The sequence below is a fragment of the Strix aluco genome, chromosome 1 (genome assembly GCF_031877795.1).
Source record: "Strix aluco isolate bStrAlu1 chromosome 1, bStrAlu1.hap1, whole genome shotgun sequence".
In the NCBI taxonomy this organism is placed as follows: domain Eukaryota; kingdom Metazoa; phylum Chordata; class Aves; order Strigiformes; family Strigidae; genus Strix; species Strix aluco.
This window is the reverse complement of record NC_133931.1, coordinates 118,365,495-118,384,537: the sequence shown is the minus strand read 5'-3', so window position 1 is coordinate 118,384,537 and position 19,043 is coordinate 118,365,495. Positions and strand designations below refer to the sequence as shown.

At 38.7% G+C, this 19,043-nt stretch overlaps 1 protein-coding gene across 2 annotated transcripts in view; it reads left to right on the top strand.

The window, feature by feature from the left end:
* CCNY (cyclin Y) overlaps positions 1–19,043 on the top strand; it is a 131,166-nt gene that overhangs the window by 74,189 nt on the left and 37,934 nt on the right. Inside the window, exons 2-3 of one of the 2 annotated variants that reach the window (XM_074832191.1) lie at positions 4,032–4,106; positions 9,827–9,861. In XM_074832191.1, the coding sequence (XP_074688292.1) occupies positions 4,032–4,106; positions 9,827–9,861 (110 nt within the window). The remainder of the gene's footprint in view (positions 1–4,031; positions 4,107–9,826; positions 9,862–19,043) is intronic. The other variant, XM_074832201.1, reaches the window with a different exon arrangement.

Below are 19,043 nucleotides of genomic sequence, written 5' to 3'. Positions count from 1 at the left end.
TTGCTTCTTTTAACAGCCATATTTGAATGCAGCTACCATGGATTTAGGAGCTATGTTTCTCACAGTGTACAGGGTGAATCTCATTGTGGTCTTCTGGTGGTTGTCTTAAACTTCAGCACAGTTGTGTACCGGATTAAGTTATATGCAAAATCTACTTTTTTTTTTTGTCTTGGAGAGAGAATTAATTTATTTTGACATGATAAAACAGAATGCCCATTATAATAACTGTCATTTTGGCATGCTGCTAAGCAAGGAAGAGAATGCAATCTTAAGTATATTTGCATGCATTTGTAACTCTGGTCTTTCCCAAGTCCTCTAAAATTGTGTGAATTCTGTTAGACATCCGATCTCTTAGCTGAAGTGTACCTGTGGCTGACTTTGCTTTGGCTAACCAAAAATCAGATTTGATTTAAATATCTATATAGGAATAGATATATGTATGTATACATGTATTTATAGACACCCACCTTTGGTTCCTAATATTGAGAAGACAAAAAAACCCTGAAATTTTCAAGGGATTTCACATTGTTTAGGTGTTTACAGGATGGGAGTTATATTTTGCATAACTTAACAGTCCTTTAGTACCGAGAAAAAAGAAAATGTGATCTTTGAACTGTGAAAAGGTGTAGGAAAATATTCCACATCTGTTTAACTGGAAGGAACATCTACAGTGAAAGATTTTTGATTTGGACTGTCTATGAGACACTGACTTTTTTTGAAAGCTGATTTTGGAGTGCAAGGTAGCTGTTGTAAGAAGTACCCACTTTAAATCTTTCCTTTGTAAGGCAGTGATGACTCACAGAGCTGACTGCTAGCAATGGAGAATTTTTTTGTGCAGATTTCAATAATTGGAATTCTGGCTCTTGTTTTCCTCTCTTATGAATAGTAGAGTATTGCTTGTATGAGTTTAAATCTCTCTTTATCTTTGACTATTCCATTAAAAAATGGGCAAACCTTTCATATTATGGCTGGTTTTCATGATACTTTTCAAATACTAGAAAGAACTACTGGTAACACTAAAGCAGTATGAATATATTATTTTCTTAAGGATGGGTGTAATCTTTGATGGATAATGCCCTTTGGTGATGAGTTACTAGCTTCAGATATTTGTATATCATTTGATTTCTTTCTTCTGTAACACGGTTTCTAGTGACAGATTTGTAAGAATTTGTTACCATATTCAAAAAGGCATTTGTTTTCAAGTTGTACAATAAATGTAAGACATCTAAGATCAACAAGAGACTGAAATCTTACTTGTGTGTTGTGAAACTTCATCCATTCTAATGCTCCTGTATGCCAGGAGTGGTGGCCTGGAGTGGTGTGGTCCCACAGGTGGCCTGTGGGATGCTCTGATTTGCCTAATGCTTTTCCCCGGAGGAGCTGGGAGTGATCAAGTTGCAAGTCCATGCCAAACAGCAATTTCTTCTGCCTTCAAGACCACAAGTCCTGTGCTGTTCCTCAAAGGAAGGTGGGGAGCCAGCCTCTTTCAGCAGCACTTGTCATCTTCTTGCCACCTTGTGCTGGGTAACCTGCCCTGGCAGGCTTTGCCGCTCCCCATACCCATGTTCTCCTCTTCTGATTTTTGTGCCGGCAATTTGAGAAAGACAGATGGATGTGTTTGATGGCTGCTGTTGCTGGGGAGGATGTGAGAGAAGGGATGTGGAGAGAAGAGGACACGTGGTGCTTTGTGGGGTTTAGCGGTGGGAAGGAGCCACGGCCACTGCCTGGCAGTGGGTAGCTGCATCTGACCAGATGGTTCAGAATCCCAGGTCTGGTCTCTGCAGCTGCTGAGGTTGGATGTTGCTGGCCTTCTTTCACCTCCTGACAGAAGAATAACAGTTTATCCTAGAGCCAGTGCTTTTTGGTACTCCATGTTTTTTTCAGAAGGACTTTTAAGCCCTCTGTTGGTTTACTGCTTCCGCATAATAGCCTTTTATAACACAGAAATCTTAAATAGCTGCAACTTGACTGCAAGATAAGGCAATTGGTTTTCCTTTCTTTTCGGTCATGTAAGCAGACTGTAAGCCTCTACCGGGTTGTTACTACTCCCTGAGCAGATAATTTTCTAGGCACAAAATAAAGGAATGCTTGTCTGTTTAGGGGCAGTGTTTTGTAAGTTGAGTTCAGTTTCATATTGCATATTTTGTTGACTGAATTGGCATTGCTGTACTTTAAAAGGCTTGTAGAAAAATTATCTGTAGTGGTTTGAAAAAAAAAGGCATTTTTTGTTTATGGTGCTGTTGTGCTGTTTGATAAAAGATGAAGAGAATGATAAAAGGCAATGCATTTTGTCATTTTAAAATGCTGATTACTCCTTACTTAACGAATTGCATCTTGAATTCAGCTTAATGGAAAAACTATCCTGAAATGGAAAACAATCTTTACCAGCACTGTCTATCTCAATGGATTATTTTTTTTCCTTCTTCTCTATGTATAAATAAGATGCAGAAAGTAACAGGAAAACGTTCTTTCTAATTCACAGCCCTTTCAAGTCAGAACTCCTAGTAGTAAGATGACATTCCTAGAATCTTCTCCAAACTTGACTGCAAATGGTAGTTTCTGGGAGAATCAAAATGACTTTCCCTTGAAATCTCTAGATTTCCTTTGTGGTTTTGATAATAATAAGCCCCCTTTCCAACTGAGGAATTGCTCTTCTGTGTTTCTGGGTTCTTCCTTGTGAGAAAGATCATGTTTATTCCAGAAGTTGTGTCCAGGTAGCAGCAGCATGTCAGGCTGTTCATCTCATGGCTGCAGAATGCAGGGAGATGAAAAGGAAACCGAGAGACCGTAAAGGGGAAAAATCAAATAGAAAGTACATTTGTAGAGAGGTGTGTGGTCAGGAGAAAAAAGCAGGGAAGTGGAAGATCTAGTAAATTAGTAAATAAAAGGAAAACGGAGAAGAGAGTATGGTGATGAATGGTGAAGAACAGGGAGAGCTGTAAACAGGAGAACTTGACCCCTGGGCAAAAAGACTTTGTTATGTTTTCGTAAGACATGAGGCTTAATTTCCAGTTGTGCTGAGCTTTCACAGAGATATGAAAGGGGAGTGAGAGAATGTAGAAAGCCCGGGATAATCACAGAAGACAAACATATCAGTGCTCAAATGTAGTCTTGCATAAATGGCTGTGTCAAATTCAAGAGAATGTATATATCTAGAGATCAAGAGAATGTAAGAGAACTAAGGTTGAGAGAGCCACACTGGGAGAGGAAGAAAATGGAAAAAAATGATGTGCTATTTTTCGTAGCATGCTTTCAAGTGGATGCAGGCATATAAGAGTTCTGACAAATTGGTAGTGGAGTGGAATTTGGGAACAAGTAAATTCAATGGATTTTAACCTTGAAAGAGAAAATAGCATTCATAGGTATTTGTATAAATTGTGATAGATTCAAATCTTTAACCTGGTAAATGTTTTTTGGGACTGGTTTGTTTGTTGGGTTTTTTCCAAGAAGTTGTGACAGCAAGAAATATGCTAATCTGTGAAGTATCAGGAAAGTTCCAAGCTTTTGTAATCTTGACTGTTTTAAACACTCTGGCCTAGATTTAACTTGTTTACGTTCAGCTGCAATAACTACTTATTTTAATCACATCTAATCCTGGAAACCTGTCTATCTACAGAGGGTTGTGTATTTATTTTATAAAAGTTAATTCTTCTATATTTACATATAACAAGCTGTTTTTCTGTGCTTAGCAATGGCTTTGGGGCATGGTGGGAAGAAACTGATGGCAAATGGATAGTTCTTGACTTCTTGTGTACAAACTTCTCAGACTGCTTTATCTGTTTTAATCCAAAAGCAGCCCTTAGAACTGAAGTCTAATCCCAAAGCTGTATTGATGCAAATGATTTGCATGCCAAAAAGAGCCACTTGTGTGAAGAAGGGTAAAAAAGTGGGCCTCAAGATGGATTTTTACAGTAACTGCTTAAGTGTGTAAACTTGGTCTTATTAAAAAGAATGAGAGAATCTGTGTATACCATTGGATAATCATAAATGTTTTTATGCTATTCTTTCTTTCTTTCTTTCTTTCTTTCCAGATTTGAACATGGAATTCAACCCATCAGATCATCCACGGGCCAGTACGATATTTCTCAGTAAATCACAAACAGATGGTAGGTTACTGAATTTATTACAATATTTGCTATTGCAGTTATCTCTAAACCCTTTGTTAGAATGCATGTGATAGTCTTTTAACACATAATTCCCCTCCCAAAAAAAGAGGATTTTATAGGCATCATGTTAGAGTTGAAGGAAGTCACACCTTTAGGTAATGATTTTGTCAGACAGTAGTAGAAGGTACATGTTTGAGTCCTGTCACATCCTGAAATTGTAAGTTACAAGTAGTCATTGTATCAGAACTACAAATATGGATAATGCTTAATATAATTATATTTAAATCCAAAATTTTCTGTGTAACTGTTGGGGTTTTATTAACTCTGAGTATTAGGCCAAGCTTCTGGGAAATGTGTGGACAGTGTTTTCTTGAGAAAATGCCAGTTTACATAAATGCCAGATAAGATGACAGTCCAGAGTTTCCTCTGATATAGTTGATACTGTAAATGAGCTCAGATACTATATTTTAACAACAAAACAACCCCCATCCCACCCAAACTTTCTGTCTTCTTCTCTCATTATGGATTTGATATAATCATATATTTGTCTGGAGTATTTTTTTTAATTCATAGAAAAAATCCCTCTGGAATTAAATCTGTTAAGCAAGCCTCTTGATAGAGTTAGTAGAATAGAAGCCATGTATTCTGTCTCTTTCATTCCCTGTTGGACATGTATGACATGTTGTTTTAGAATCAGATGAATGATCGGTGCAAAACACATTATTTTCTACCAAGACTTTCAAAGCAGTTTCTACATTGTAATTCTGACTGTTCAGTATGAATTCTTTGTCCTTCTTTCTGCTGCCTATAAATGCCATTTTTGATTTACATAGTAAATTGCAGTGTCAAACACATCACTTAAAAATGATGTAGTTTTCTCTTACTGTATATTTTTTGCTAATTTTTGAGCATGAGTAGAACAAAGAGGATATACATTTAGGCCCTAATTGAAGAGCTGATTATGTGAGTACCTCTTTTGCCCTTCAGATTATCCTTCTGAATTCAGCCCTGGTTCTGTCAATGCCTTATTATGTGGTTTTGGATGTGAATTACCAATCTAATCTGGTTTGGTAGTCTGTAAAATGAATATGATAATATTTCCATAGCACACTGTATTATGAAGATTGATGTCTATTTTATAGTGCATTTATTGTATTTTGAGACTGTATAATCCCATATGGATGCTACTTGTTTCTTGTTACAGCTTGTTGAAAGAAAGGACAAAAAAAATTCCAAATTCAACAACTAAAATTTTGACCAGACCTGATGATTGTTCTTACTTGGAGCAATAGTGGTTAATTTATTGCAGTATGGAGTTAACTGTAAGCATTTTTAAAATGACAGTTTGCACCTATGCTAGAGTTGGTCTATGAAACTTTGTTCTAGTTTAAATAATATGAAGAACGTATTTTTGAGTGAGAACAACTAATTTAGTGAAACTATATAGAAACAGTGTCAACAGGAGTGTAAGATCTGTTCAGCTATCCTCAATCATGGTGGAAAAAATCCAAAGGCTATTTTGCTTGTACAAAAGAAGAAAGATTCTGCAAACATTTGTCTACTGATGTATTGCCAAGAACCAACCTGTTCTGGCGGGACAGCTTACAGGAGTAAGCATTTTGCTTGGCTGTACTTTGGGCCCGTTGTGGAACCAAGTGAGCTGTAGGAGTTATGACAACATTCAAGGATGTTGCCTAACACCAAAATGCATTAAAAGGCTTGTTAAAGGGAAAATGTAAGGGTTTTTTTATGGTGTGTAGGCTTGTATTCTGACAGCCTGCTGTGGAATCTAGAGGACTCCCAAGACTTCTTAAGACAATGTAGAAGGGGAGAGCTGAGCTGACAATGTTGAAAATGCCTAACTTGGGCATGGAACTACCTCTCTCCATTACTCGTATAGTATTGGTCTGGCAAACCTTCCTGTTGACTGCAAGTGAAAATATTTCTGTAGATAAGACCCACAGACATTTAAAATATGCATACTGGAGAGTTGAGAGTCACCAGGACTCAAGGTTTCATCTAGGATCTGGCTGTGACTCTTGAGTGTACATCACATGTTTGTACAGCGGGAAATGGCCAAGTCCATCATTACGTGCTAGAGTGACTTGGCAGTGTTACCTTCAGGCAGTTCCATGTTTGACTTTCTAGTAGCCCTGTACTCTTTCAGCCTCACTGGTAATCTTGTAGTACTGTCTTGACATAGGCGCTGTGCTTGAGTTGCTTGTGATCAACATGTGAGTGAAGAGGAACAAGCTGATTACCCCAAATATACTAAGACAGGACATGGCATCTCTAGATATTATGTGATCTGAATTTCCCATTGTTCTGTGAAGCTTGGATGCCATGCTAAGCATCTAAACCTGCCCTGTCCCTCTTAGTAGTCTGAATGCATCCTTAATTACCTGAGAGTTCAATGAATCTGTAGAGAAATTGAAGACACAATAAATCTTAATTCAATTCCTAACTAAAGTAGTTTTTCTAAATGTTTCCAACTCTGTGGGAATTTTCTAGGTGCTGAATCTTATGTGAGTAGTTCTCCCTGTTTAGGGACCTATTAAAGAATATCACCTTTTGTGTCTTTAACTTCTGTGAATGCTTTATGCAAGTTCTCCCTTCTTTGCTGAGTTTGGCCTCTAAGCAGGGTGGTCTAGGTGACTGAAAAGCCATGCACTATTTAGTGTGTGGTTGTGGTTAAGCCAGGGTTTCCAAACCTCCAATAATGTAACTTCCTTTCCTTATAATAGCAAGAGGGCAATGGTTGCTAGTTCAGGGTGCTGGTAAATGATCTTTTCTGTAGGTGGTTTACAGCTGTCCACCTCTCCTAACTTATGTTAGGCTGTACACATTCAACGTACTGGCTAAATTTTGCAGTATCAGTGCAAGGATGGGCTTCAAACAAAGAGGATTTTGAAATTGTATTTATATAGTGGATAGAAGTGAAGTAAGCTGCACTTAATCTTTAATGTTAACTAGGACCAGTCTCCTGTCTCGGATAAAACAAAAAGAAATTATTAACAAATATGTTAATAATGTGAGATATTTCTATTGATGTAATCCTCAAGGATTTTGTCTTCAATCCTGATACGGGTTAACATTAAGATAGTCTATAGAAATTGCACAAAGTAAGTTTCTGTTACAGCTCAATGAAAAATACATACATACGTAAATACGCACACATACAGATTTTCCTACTATTGCGAAAGTTTAACAGTAACAGTTGAAAGTGCCTGCAGAAATAGGAACAGGTCATTGACCTTCAAATGAGGAAAACTAGGACAATTTGGCAGCAGTTCCATTCCAGCTTTCAAGTTTTAAATTGTTAGAAAGTAAGTAGAAGTTGAATTGTTTAAACTGACTCTAAATTTCTTCAGCTTCATTTCATCAAACCACCATGCTTGAAAGCCAAAAGCCTGGAGTTGCAGTTAGGAGTTTATGCTACAAAATGACAGTTATTATAACACTGCAGTCTGGTCTGCTGAAGACCATACTGTGCTGTGTGAGCAGTGCAACGCATCTTTAAACTGACTGAAGCCAAGTGATAGAATTGCCTTTTTATAGTAATTTTAGCTTGGCAGAAGTGGCCTTTTGCCTTGTGCAGTAATTGTCTTTTCCTTGCTAAAAGGGAGGGTTGTGATCACAAAAGAGAGCGTGGCAAAATGGGTTTCTGCTCTGCCCAATTCCCCATTGGCATATGTTCTGGAAAGAGTTGAGCCTTACGCTACGGCAGAGTGGGCCAGAAGCACAAAAGCACAGCTGGTGCCTTGTAGTCCCTCACCGGAGAATCCAGGCTAACCGAATTTCTGTTATATGGGGAAAGGAGGTCAACATAGTGCTTAGAAGAAATGTACAGCACAAGCATTGCTTGAGCGGGGAGAAGTGAGGGGTGTGTATATAAATACATTAATATATTCTTCTGGAGATTGGAAATAGTAAATGGGAATGAGCTGTGAATGATATTCTTGCTTTGGTAAATAGATGATTGTACGTTCATGGGGAATTGAATAATGGATACAAGGGAGAATACAGAAGAGAAAAACTAAGGTGGGGAAAAAAGGTGATTAAAATGGAATTTGGAGTGTATGTGCAGGCTGTCTTTAGGGTTTCGTCCATAAGAACTTTTTATGTGGTATAACTGTGATTAAAACACTGTTACATACTTAACTGTGTTCAAAATTTCACAGTTAATAGGTGTTAATTTTCAGTTATGTACTCTACTAGGTTTACATGCAGCTTATCAGAATTGTTTACTGCCTGTATATTGCAACATGCAATACTAGACAAATACTTTGGCTGTTCTTAGAAGTGAATACCTACCTTCATTTTGTTGTTTCCCTTTAGATTACTTATGTCCCTTGCTGGTGATAAATGCAGTATGTGGAACTTAAGTGTAGTGCAGTGTTTTAGCAGGATTTCAAACAGTTTAACTATTTGCTAGACGATCAGAATTTTCCTGCTGTTCCTGTTTAATTCTGTTTACAATGTCCATAATTGTGGATCTGAGCATGTACTAAGTGACATGGCTAACATCTGTCGTGTGTGATTCTCCTTTCTGCTCCCTGGGAGGAAAATTATGTAAGGATTTTAAAAGTTTTTTCTTATTTTCTTTTCATTTTATGTCTGCATTAAACACAGTTATTTCACAGTATTCACACATACAGCCTTGTTTATGTGAGATTGCTTGCTTATAAAAAAATCACAAATAATGGCTTCTCATCCAACAGGGAATGGACAGGCTATCCCACCATTATGAACACTTTTATTTTGCTAAGTGCATTGGGTTGCATAGCTTTTAAATCATGGTGCACCAAAGTGCATTTAATCACCTACAGCATGAAACCATTGTTATTTTAGTCCTGCAGTTTGATTTATGTGTTAGTTGCCTCCAGACTTGTATCCTAAATGCTGTGGTATTTTCACTGGAACAGAGCTCCACAGGCTCTCTATGGGGTGAGTTAATTGGGAAAGTGCTTTAAAAAATTAAACAGAATATATTTAATCAGCTGTAGTAAGAATTTACCTGACAATTAGACTCTATGCATCTATCTCCCTTGTTGTTGCTGTTTACTTTCTGAATATTTTGGCTAATTGTGGCTTTGACTTGCAACCCTTGCTTGCGGTGACTGGTTCATACTCACCAAAGTAATATGTTTTCATTGTTATATCCGTCATGAGTAATAGTTTCAGGCTTGCACCTGATCATTATAGAAGGCAGTGGTGTAATGTGTATGGTTTCAAGGCTCCTCTATGGGAGTTAGTGCACAGTAAGCTATGATAAGAATTTGCTAACTCCGTGGTGTAGCTATTTAGGTGCTTTCATACCTGCAAGGTAGTGTAGGCCACTTTGCAGCAAGGTACCTTGCACGAAGGCATTGGTGGCTCAGGAGTACCCACACAGAGAACTGGTGAAGGATGGCTAATCCATTGCTAACTTGGGCTGTAGCTTACTGCATATTAACTTTCCCATGCAGACAATGCCTGGTGAAGTACCCAAATGTATGAGAATTTTAATCCATCACCACACTAGTGAGCATAAATGCCTTTATGCATACAGATATATGTTCCTTCTGTGTTTGATCTGTAAATATACTTGGTTAGTGCAAAAGCAATTATAATGTTGCACATAGATAGCCTCCTGTTCTGTTTGTTATAAATGGTATATAAGAAGCTTAATCGGGAAAAATAGTCATGTAATATTTCTATCATATTTTGTGTTTTTGCAGTGAGAGAAAAACGCAAGAGTCTCTATATAAACCACGTAAGTGAAAATGCCTCGCTATGCAGCTTTCTCCTTGTTGTCTATATTATACAGTAAATAAGAGTTATCACACATGATTTCCGTATTGGTGAGAGGGTGCTGATGCTTCAAATGTCTGTTCTGCATCAGGATCCAAAAGTATAGGTCTCAGCTATTGAGTTAGTGGAATGGATCCGTTGGTTTGAAGACAGTATCATACTCACAACCAGTGTACATAGGTAACTGGTATCTGGGACAAAGAGCTGCACGCATTAGTGTGATTTTTAAAATTATTACAAAAACTCTCAAAACTTCAGATTACATTTGTATGCAAGTTTGCTTTGACAGAGAGCTGCAGCATTTGATATTTACAGAGAAGTTCTGAAGTGCCTGGCCAGTGTTGATGCATTGTAAATATGGATTGACATGTGGTACATGCTGAGAATGAAGAGGGGATTTTGATACGCTTGTGTAGCCCAGACATTTTTCAGTTCAGTTCTCTTCTGTTTGAATCAAATTGTCAGTGAAGCTGAGAGTAAATCCCCTGTAGCTTGCTTTGGGTCCAGGACCAGGCACTTTTCCCCAGTTACTATTGTTTGTACTACTGAAGCACCTGGAATCAGTGGAGTTCCCAGTATGTTAAGCCTTGTGCTGAAATATCTGGAGTCACGCCTTAGTAAAATTGAGGGGGAAAGACCTAATTGTCTCCCAAATGGTATTTGCCTTTAGGGTGAAGCGGGGAGAAGTTCTTTCTCTATCTGGAAATAGAGGCCATCATTTTATGAATCATTTTTAAGCCGGTACAGTTGCTGAAAGAAGCAGATGTGGTTTATAGCCTCTTCATCCCTTGGTGCTGGGGCGAATGGTTTGTGCAGCTCCAGGTAAACTGGATTGGGGCACGAATGCAGGTAAATTCAGCACGGCTAAAAGCTAAAATGGATCTGCTCCTAAATGTGATTCGCTTCAGGGCTTGCACCCACAGAAAGGGAGGGAGACATGGGGGCAGGAATGAGCCACCGAGTGGGGTGATAAGGCAGGACCGGTTTGTGCTGAGTGTTTCTGAAACTGCTGCCTGCCTTCAAAAGCAAGGTGAGATTTTCAGTTTCCCAAGAGTTAAGATTTTTGAGAAGTCATGACATACTGTGGAGGCTTATAAAAGCCTTAAAGTTGGTCCCACTAGGTTAGCAGATATTCTCAATGCTTCTCGCCTTCTATTCCCCTTTAAAACATTTCCATTGTTTACAGTGCATGTGAGGGTGATTTGCAGTGCAGTTGTATTGTTATAAAATTACTTGTAAAGCTAATGCACTGGATTCCTGTAAAATTAATAATGTGTGTTCTGGAACTTCTAGCATGCTTTTTAGCCTCGAACTTGGAGTGTTCAATGCAAAAAAGATGAATATTTAGATACTGCAAAACAAGTTATTAACTGAGTTTCTGTGACAGTCCACCTTGTGTCATGGATGAAATTCTCATGTGTCCTGAATCGTTTCATGTCATGTAGGAGATGTGTTCTGCATTAGGCAGACTGCCAGTGGTTTCCTCTGGCAGACTGAACAAAGATGCCATTACAAATGCTGCTGGAAGCACACTATTGCAAGCCCTGGTGTAAAATATTTTTAGGCAATGCTGGATTTGTTGCAGAAAAAGGAAGGGTGATCATATCACTGGGGAGTTGTGTTGTCGGGAGCTCAATGTAGCAGCTTATGCAGTTAATACCCTAAATGCTCTACCTCTTCCTAACATTTTTTTTTCCCAAGTATCATTCAAAGCATTGGCTGAAGTTGCAGCAATGTCAACTTCCATCAGTAGTCAGGTTTACTGCTACCTTAAGTCTGACTTCTTTGTACTTATAAAGTACTTTTTCTGAATTACAAAGCTAAAAATAACCTTTATGAAGCTGATGTCCTTACCAAGACTTTCTCTGTGTGTGTCCTTACAAGTCGGTTAAGTTTTTTAGCCAATACTCATAGATAATCTGTATTTTCAAATGTGGCCTGTGATATTTAAGTTGTCACTTCAGCAAACTTGTATTTATTCAGCACCTCCTAAATATTCAGTCTGCTAAAGCTGATGCACAAACTGGTGATCATTTTTGAAGTGGTTGCTGTGGCCTTTAACTGGCTATTGTGTTTAGGTTTGTAGACTGCGAGGAACCATTGCAATTTTCCTAGACCACCTTGTTTGAAGAAGTTTGAGGAAATAGTTAGATTGTATGTGACAGATGATGGGTAGTATTTAAATGATAAGCAAATTTATTATATACTCTATTGGTTGATCAGTTCTTTTCCACTATTTTTCAGTGCGTGCTAAGTGCATTTCTAACAGGAGCTATTGCTATTCATCTGTTTCCTTGTTGATGAGAAGTGCAGGGTCCCCACATCTGCTCTGGAGGAAACAAGCCAGAGGACATGAGTTTTGGAGCATTGTTTTGTCTTCCTTTTAGAAGAACTCCTCACCATAATGCAGCACTCTTTTGTGGTTTTTTCACAATGTCATCTTTTTTTTTTTCTTTTATAAGTCTTTTATACTTAGTCTCCTCTTGTGACAAATAACCAACATGAGCAACAAAATATTTTTATCCTTTTGTGCAGTACCTTATTGGTTATTTTGCAGGTACAGTTGAACATCTCCCAAGCGATCAGGGTGGCTGGCTAGCAAGAGAAGTATCAAGAAAAGTTGTGCTTTTTCTTTCTTAACTGCTTGTCTAGTTATGTGTAGTTTCGGATGAGAATAGTAGCTTATATAAATACAGTTTCAAAATCCTACCTATGAAAAAAATTAATGACTCTTCCTCATTTAAAAATGCACTTTCTCAGTATGATCACATTATTCTTTTCCTTTCTTGCTTGCTTTTCTTTGTAGAATATTTTAATTGGCTGAACAGTTTCCTTTGATCCCCAAGTATAAATAGTGGGTTCCTGCTTTGATTTATTGCACTTTGTCAAGGGCTGGCAGTTGCCACAGTTTAAATTCACCTTGCCTATAGGTGTGATGGAAGAAGCCAGGAGCTGCTGTTCTTTTGGGATGGGGAAGGAATGAAAGTGGGGGGGTGAGAGTGTGCTGTTCAGAAGCTGTCATCTCTCAATCTTACCACTGAGCTCAGGGAGACAGACAAGTTGGGGATGGTGCTGGATCCTTTTCATCCTTGTAGGTGCTGGAAGTTACCTACCTACAGTGTACCTGGCATGTTTGCTTTATTCCAACCTATTTTAATTTCTAAGGAGTTGCAGCGGACTCTATTTCCCTTTCCTGTTGAACTGGCAGTTACTGTTTTTTGTTGTGGCTTTAATGCTGCTTCAGTGTGCACTTGTCTTTTCTTTTAATCTGCTTAGTCAAGCTGCTGAGGGGGATAAAGAAGGCGTTTCCTTTTCAGAGAGGAGAGATTGCATCTGTATCTTTGCCTGTACAAGAAAAGGAAACAGGAAGATATGTTTTATGTTTTTTTGGGGGGATGGGTGGAGAAAGAGTGAATTTTTTATTATTGTTTGCGGTAACTAGTTCTTTGTACTAGGTAATTATTTCTTTGCAGGGAAAAGGAGCAGGGAAGGAGAGGGAAAAGCTGTTTTCTCCATGAAGTCTTTCTAGAAATTTTTCCCTTTCAGACAAAATGAAAATGCTCAGTTTGCCAAAGTTTATGAGCAGTAATATTCAGTAAAAATAAGGGATATTTTTTGCATGTTGGAATATTTTGGAAGGAAGATAAATGGAAGTAATATCTCTCTCCCGCAATTTTTATTTTTTATTATGGAGACCCTTCATGAGCCTTGTAGCAACAGCTTCTTTTCAGCATTGTCTTATTTAGGGACCTGGACATGACTTCCACTGTCTGCTACCTGGCAACTGGATGTTCAAATCCCAGCAGACTAATACTGATTTTATCATTCCAGATAGAAAAGCTAACATCTGTGTATAGACCAAAATTTTTTTCAGTATCCTGGGGAAAAGTTCCTGGGCATCATTCATGTCAGAACCCCGTTCCCTGTAAGTGACCCTGTAGGGTTTCACATCAGGGGAAGCTTCTTCCCAGCGGCAGTCCTGCTCATGGGGACTAGCAGAGAACAGAGGGGTCCTCTGCTATACATGGTGTGGCACAGGCAATTTCTGTGAGCCTTTTTGTATGCTTGAAATGATGTATGGTATTTTCTCCTGTGTAGCCCCTAAATTTTCTTGTCAGATTGGATAAAGAGGCTGTTCTGCTTCCCTATTGTAAAACTACTAGGCATGTGACTGGTAATCAGACACTTTCAGCTAGTGATTATAAGAGTAAATAAGATACATGCTGAAATGGGAACATAGTCTGAAAAGTAGTTTAATCAGTGAAAAACGCAAAGCATAACATAAAATGTGAAATGTTGGGTTTAGGTGGATGCCTGAGGCTGGCTATTATAAAGGTTTATAATTTGTGTCCAAATTCCTTAAGATATTTTAATTAACATTCCTTACTCAAAGAGAAGAACAAGATAAACTGGAAGATAGATTAGAGGCTTCTCAGGTGCTCTTGAAGCTCTCCTAGAGATTGCTTAATGTGGTCTTTGCTCCTCTCCATTGCAAGATCACAAAAAACCAGGTCTCGAGGGGGCCTTTGTAGGCCATCTGGCCCATCTAGCAGCTTCCCTGTACTGATGCCATTCCTAACAGATACTGTTTAAGATGCTTTTTCAGGTTTCCAATAAGTTAGAATGAACGGGTTTTCTTTAATGGCTTACTTAAACTTACTGTTTGAAAATCTTTTTCTTATCGTCTTTCAGCCCCTGGCTTCTTTTGTGTCCTCTAGGGTGAAGACTTTTACCTCTCCTATCAGCCTTAAGGCTAAGTTATATGAAGTGACAAACTTTTGTAGGGGGAGGAACAAAAGGTAACTTTTAGGGTAGAATGAGAGCATGCAGCGGAGTTCTTTTCTAAGGTTGCTATACAATACTTGCTGTGCTGGGAGCCTAGAAAGTCCCTCTGGTCAAATTTAACAACACTAGTAATTAAATGCTATGTAAATATAAGCCTTTGAGCTGCTTTTAGTGTTCAAATAAATATTTAATCTTTCAGGTGTGTAAAGCAGAGTGCTTTATCAGTGGTTAAGTAGGACCTGTGTATGCTGCAGAAGTTTAACAGTGGTTGTGAGCCCCCCAAGAGCTCAGTGGTACACTGACATAGTTTTCCATAGTTGACATGAGTAAGGACAAGCTTTGACAGCAAAAAACTTGGAAGTACAAATCTAGTCTAAGGCATCAGTTTTGGACATTATCAAACATTGGTGAAAGTAGTCAACTGAGGACAAGGTTGAATCATATTGTCAACTGATGACTTACGATGGGTATTACTTAAGAGTGATGGGACTGTATCTGTTTTTTAATTGTGGATATTGGCAGAGAAGGGTAAGAGTAGAATGGTGTGATTTCCTGTAGCTCTTTTTCAGGTGAATATATCCATATCTAGCCACTAAATGTAGACAATTGGGCTGTAGTATCAAATTATTCAAGATGAAAATAAATGCAGAGCTTTGCAGAGCTGTGCAGAGTGTTGCATGGCTTGCTTGATTTTGGAAGCACTTTGTTGACCTGTAAAATCATGTTTCCTCTGTGAAAAATGTCAGAACTAATTCATGTCCTGAAGCAATAGAAGATCCCCAAGATAGGAACCTCCCTTTTTCAAGTCAGAAGCAGTCCTAGTATTTTTGCTTGCTGTTGTAATTTGGCTTCATGTATACTTTTATATGCCAGTTTTGCCTATTAGCATTTTGGCCAGCGTCTACTGCCTGGAAGCTAATGGGCATGTCTCCACAGACGGGTGCAAGCGGGCCTCAATTTTTCCATGGGGGGAAATACTATTCAGTAATACCTTTTAAAATCATGCAGTAACTTACACCTGGTTTGATGGAAGAGGCAGTACTATCATTATTTAGGACAGAAGCTGCAAATTATCTTCTGATGGACAAGTGCACAAGAACACTGAAAAACACTGAAGCTCCTCTGCCAAACTGGAAGCCGATTGGCCGAAGGCCAGCTCTGGTACAAAAGCTGTATAGCTTCATTAGGGAAGTGTTGCGCCCAAACGAACAAATCCTGCTGAGCATTAGGGCAGAGTGCCATACTAGTGTTGCTAAAGAGCTTCCAGGACAGAGCTGGCTGGTACCCCTTCTGATCAATTCTGAGTGTGGGTTTTGGTCAGTATGCACCTGTCTGTTAGATGTTTCTACCCAAAACCACCCTGAAATGACCATTGTAACAAAATAAATAGTAATGCCTCCCCTTTCCCCATAAATTTAGGTTTAATTTTTAAGAGCTAGAAACACCTGGCATTAATGGAAGTACATTGAATCTTGCTCTCTTAGAGCTTGTTCTGTAACACATGTAAAAGTTTAGCAAGTTATAATGCAATTTTTTCCGTTACACATCTTTTCCTGTAAAGAAAGAAATTCCATAAAACAGCTATTATGTGTTCATTGTAGCCTATAATGTCAGCATTTCTCAATGAATGTCTTTGGTTGAAATGAGAAAAATAACAACTGCTTCCAGAGTAAAGAGCTGCAGATCCTCTCCACCAAAAGAAATCACAGAATAATAGAAAACTCATGCAGAATTCAATCTGGTTTCTTGCCTAAGAGCAGAATTATGCATCTAAGCTATTCCTGGCATATGCTTGTTTTACCTCTTCTTTACAACTTGCAGTAGTGGAGATGCTATCACTGCTTAAGCCACTCAGGCTATCCCTGATATTAGCAAAACATGGTGGTTTGGGGTATTTTTTTGACATCACCTCCCCTCACACTTTCATGTCCAATCTTAATTTTCCCTAGTTTCAATATAAGTCTGCTCTTTCTTATCCCATCCACAATGGTCATGGAGAACATTTTCTTCTTTGGAACTCCCTTCAGCATGACTTACGGCCATTATTGTTGCTTTGTTCCTGGAGAAAACCTCTCCAGTCTTTCAATTTTTCCTCCTAAATGAGGTTTTTCAAACCTCTGATCAATCTTGCTGCTCTCTCCTCCTGACTCTCTGAAATCAATTCATCTTTCTTGAAATACAGTGGTCAAAACTAGACATAAAATTCTATCTGAGCAGAGTGGAAGGGTGCTCTACCTTATTGTATACATGGTAACTCTATAAATCCTATATGATGACTCTTCCTTTTTTTTATAACAGTCCTCTGCAAGTTAATGCCAGCTGCAAATTCAGTTACAAATACCTTGATTCTGTTATCAAAGTTACTGCTCGGACCAGACCTCTGTGGAATGTCCCTTACTTCAGCGTTCCAATTTGAAAGTGATCCCTGGGTAACCAGAGTATAGTTTTATGAGTAGTTTTTACCTGCCATGTTTTTCTTGTTTTCACATGAGATGAAGTCAGAAGTCTTGCTGAAGTTGAGAAGCATGACATCTACTGAATCTCAGCTTCTGTTCAAAAATATTACTATTGCAAATTAAAGTACATCTAAAGTGACTCCCACTTCATATCAATGAGGTGCTTTTAATTTGTAAATATTTGTAATAACAGAGATTGTCAAAGCTCCACGTGTGTCCTATACTCACTGTCGTGTTTGCATATGAAGATTTACAAAAGGAGCTATATCAGTCTTTCCCCCATGTCAGTCTTAATGGTGGGACAGAACCTGAGAAGGATCCTATTAATGTTTCTTCATTTCTTCACAGGCTCTGTATTCTTTCTCAGCTCTTCTGACTTTTTTTTTCTTGCTTAGAGCCTCCCTAACTTGTCTAAGTGGAAGATTTTTGTGGTCAACTACGATAGATGTGAAATGTGAAGCCATTAAGCTCCTGTACAATTTTGGGTGTGGATTTACCCTGTTAAAATGGACACAGAAAGGGTTTTCTCTGTAGGACAGTGCTGAACACTGAGGTGATGCTCAGTAACCTCTTTTGTCCCTTGCAAGGATTGAGAAGGTTCCTGTGCAGCATTTTATGGAGGTTCAGAAAAGCCTATTTGACTGAACTGTGGGACTTCAGATGTCTTCCAGCTTAGTCAAGTTAGAATATGAAACCGAAGATGTTTTCCAGTAATTTGGAAAAGGCAGAAAATCTGTTACCTGGCATACCATATGGCTGTAGTTGGACGTCAGAGTAGAAGCTGGGAATGTTGATCTACCGATAGGCTAGCTATTCACATGGCCCAAAAGTGAGTATATACCCAAGATAGTAGGTTTACACTTGGCACCGTCCTTCAGACTGGGAGAGGTACCCCTTCTTGCCAAGTTGTTATGAACAGAAAGTGAGGCATGAGACACCACATATTTTTCAGAAGTGTGAAAAGTTCTAAGTCTAACAAAGTGTGATGTGGGCTGAAAACTGTGGAGAGTTCTGTGATGTGGTAGTTTCAGAAAGAAGGTGCGTGGCTCTAATTATTGACATGTATCAAATGTTAGAGTGCTATTTACATAAGAAAATCTAAATCTGATAGTGGTGTTGCTACAGAGTTGTTTTCTGTTTTTTACTCATGCTTGCCTTGAATGAATGCAGTACATTTATCTTAAAGTTTATCTAAACCTTTAAAACATGCTGACACTTAAAATGTAGAATTAAACTTTCCATTTTTTTAAATGATGCTGAAATGTCTGTACCTCTCCCTTTTTTTTCAACCACTAAACAGTCTCATTTTCAACTGGTTTTCAGTTGCTCTGCCTTTATCACACCTGTGGAAGGTACTCAACAGACTAATCCAGAAATTTGAACTAAACTGTGGTAGAATAAAAGCTGTAAATCACCAGTCCCTTAGTAAATCTCTCTGTATAGATCAATGCTAGATAATAAATTCTATGGCATTAATGCTTCACAGAATCACAGAATCATCTAGGTTGGAAAAGACCTTGAAGATCATCTAGTCCAACCATTAACCTAACACCGACAGTTCTCAACTACACCATATCCCTCAGCGCTATGTCGACTCTACTCTTAAACACCTCCAGGGATGGGGACTCCACCACCACTGCCCTGGGCAGCCCATTCCAACGCCTAACAACCCGTTCTGGAAAGAAATGCTTCCTAATATCTAGTCTAAACATTCCCTGGCACAACTTGAGGCCATTACCTCTTGTCCTATCGCTCATTACTTGGTTAAAGAGACTCATCCCCAGTTCTCTGCAACCTCCTTTCAGGTAGTTGTAGAGGGCGATGAGGTCTCCCCTCAGCCTCCTCTTCTCCAGACTAAACACCCCCAGTTCCCTCAGCCGCTCCTCGTACGACATGTGCTCCA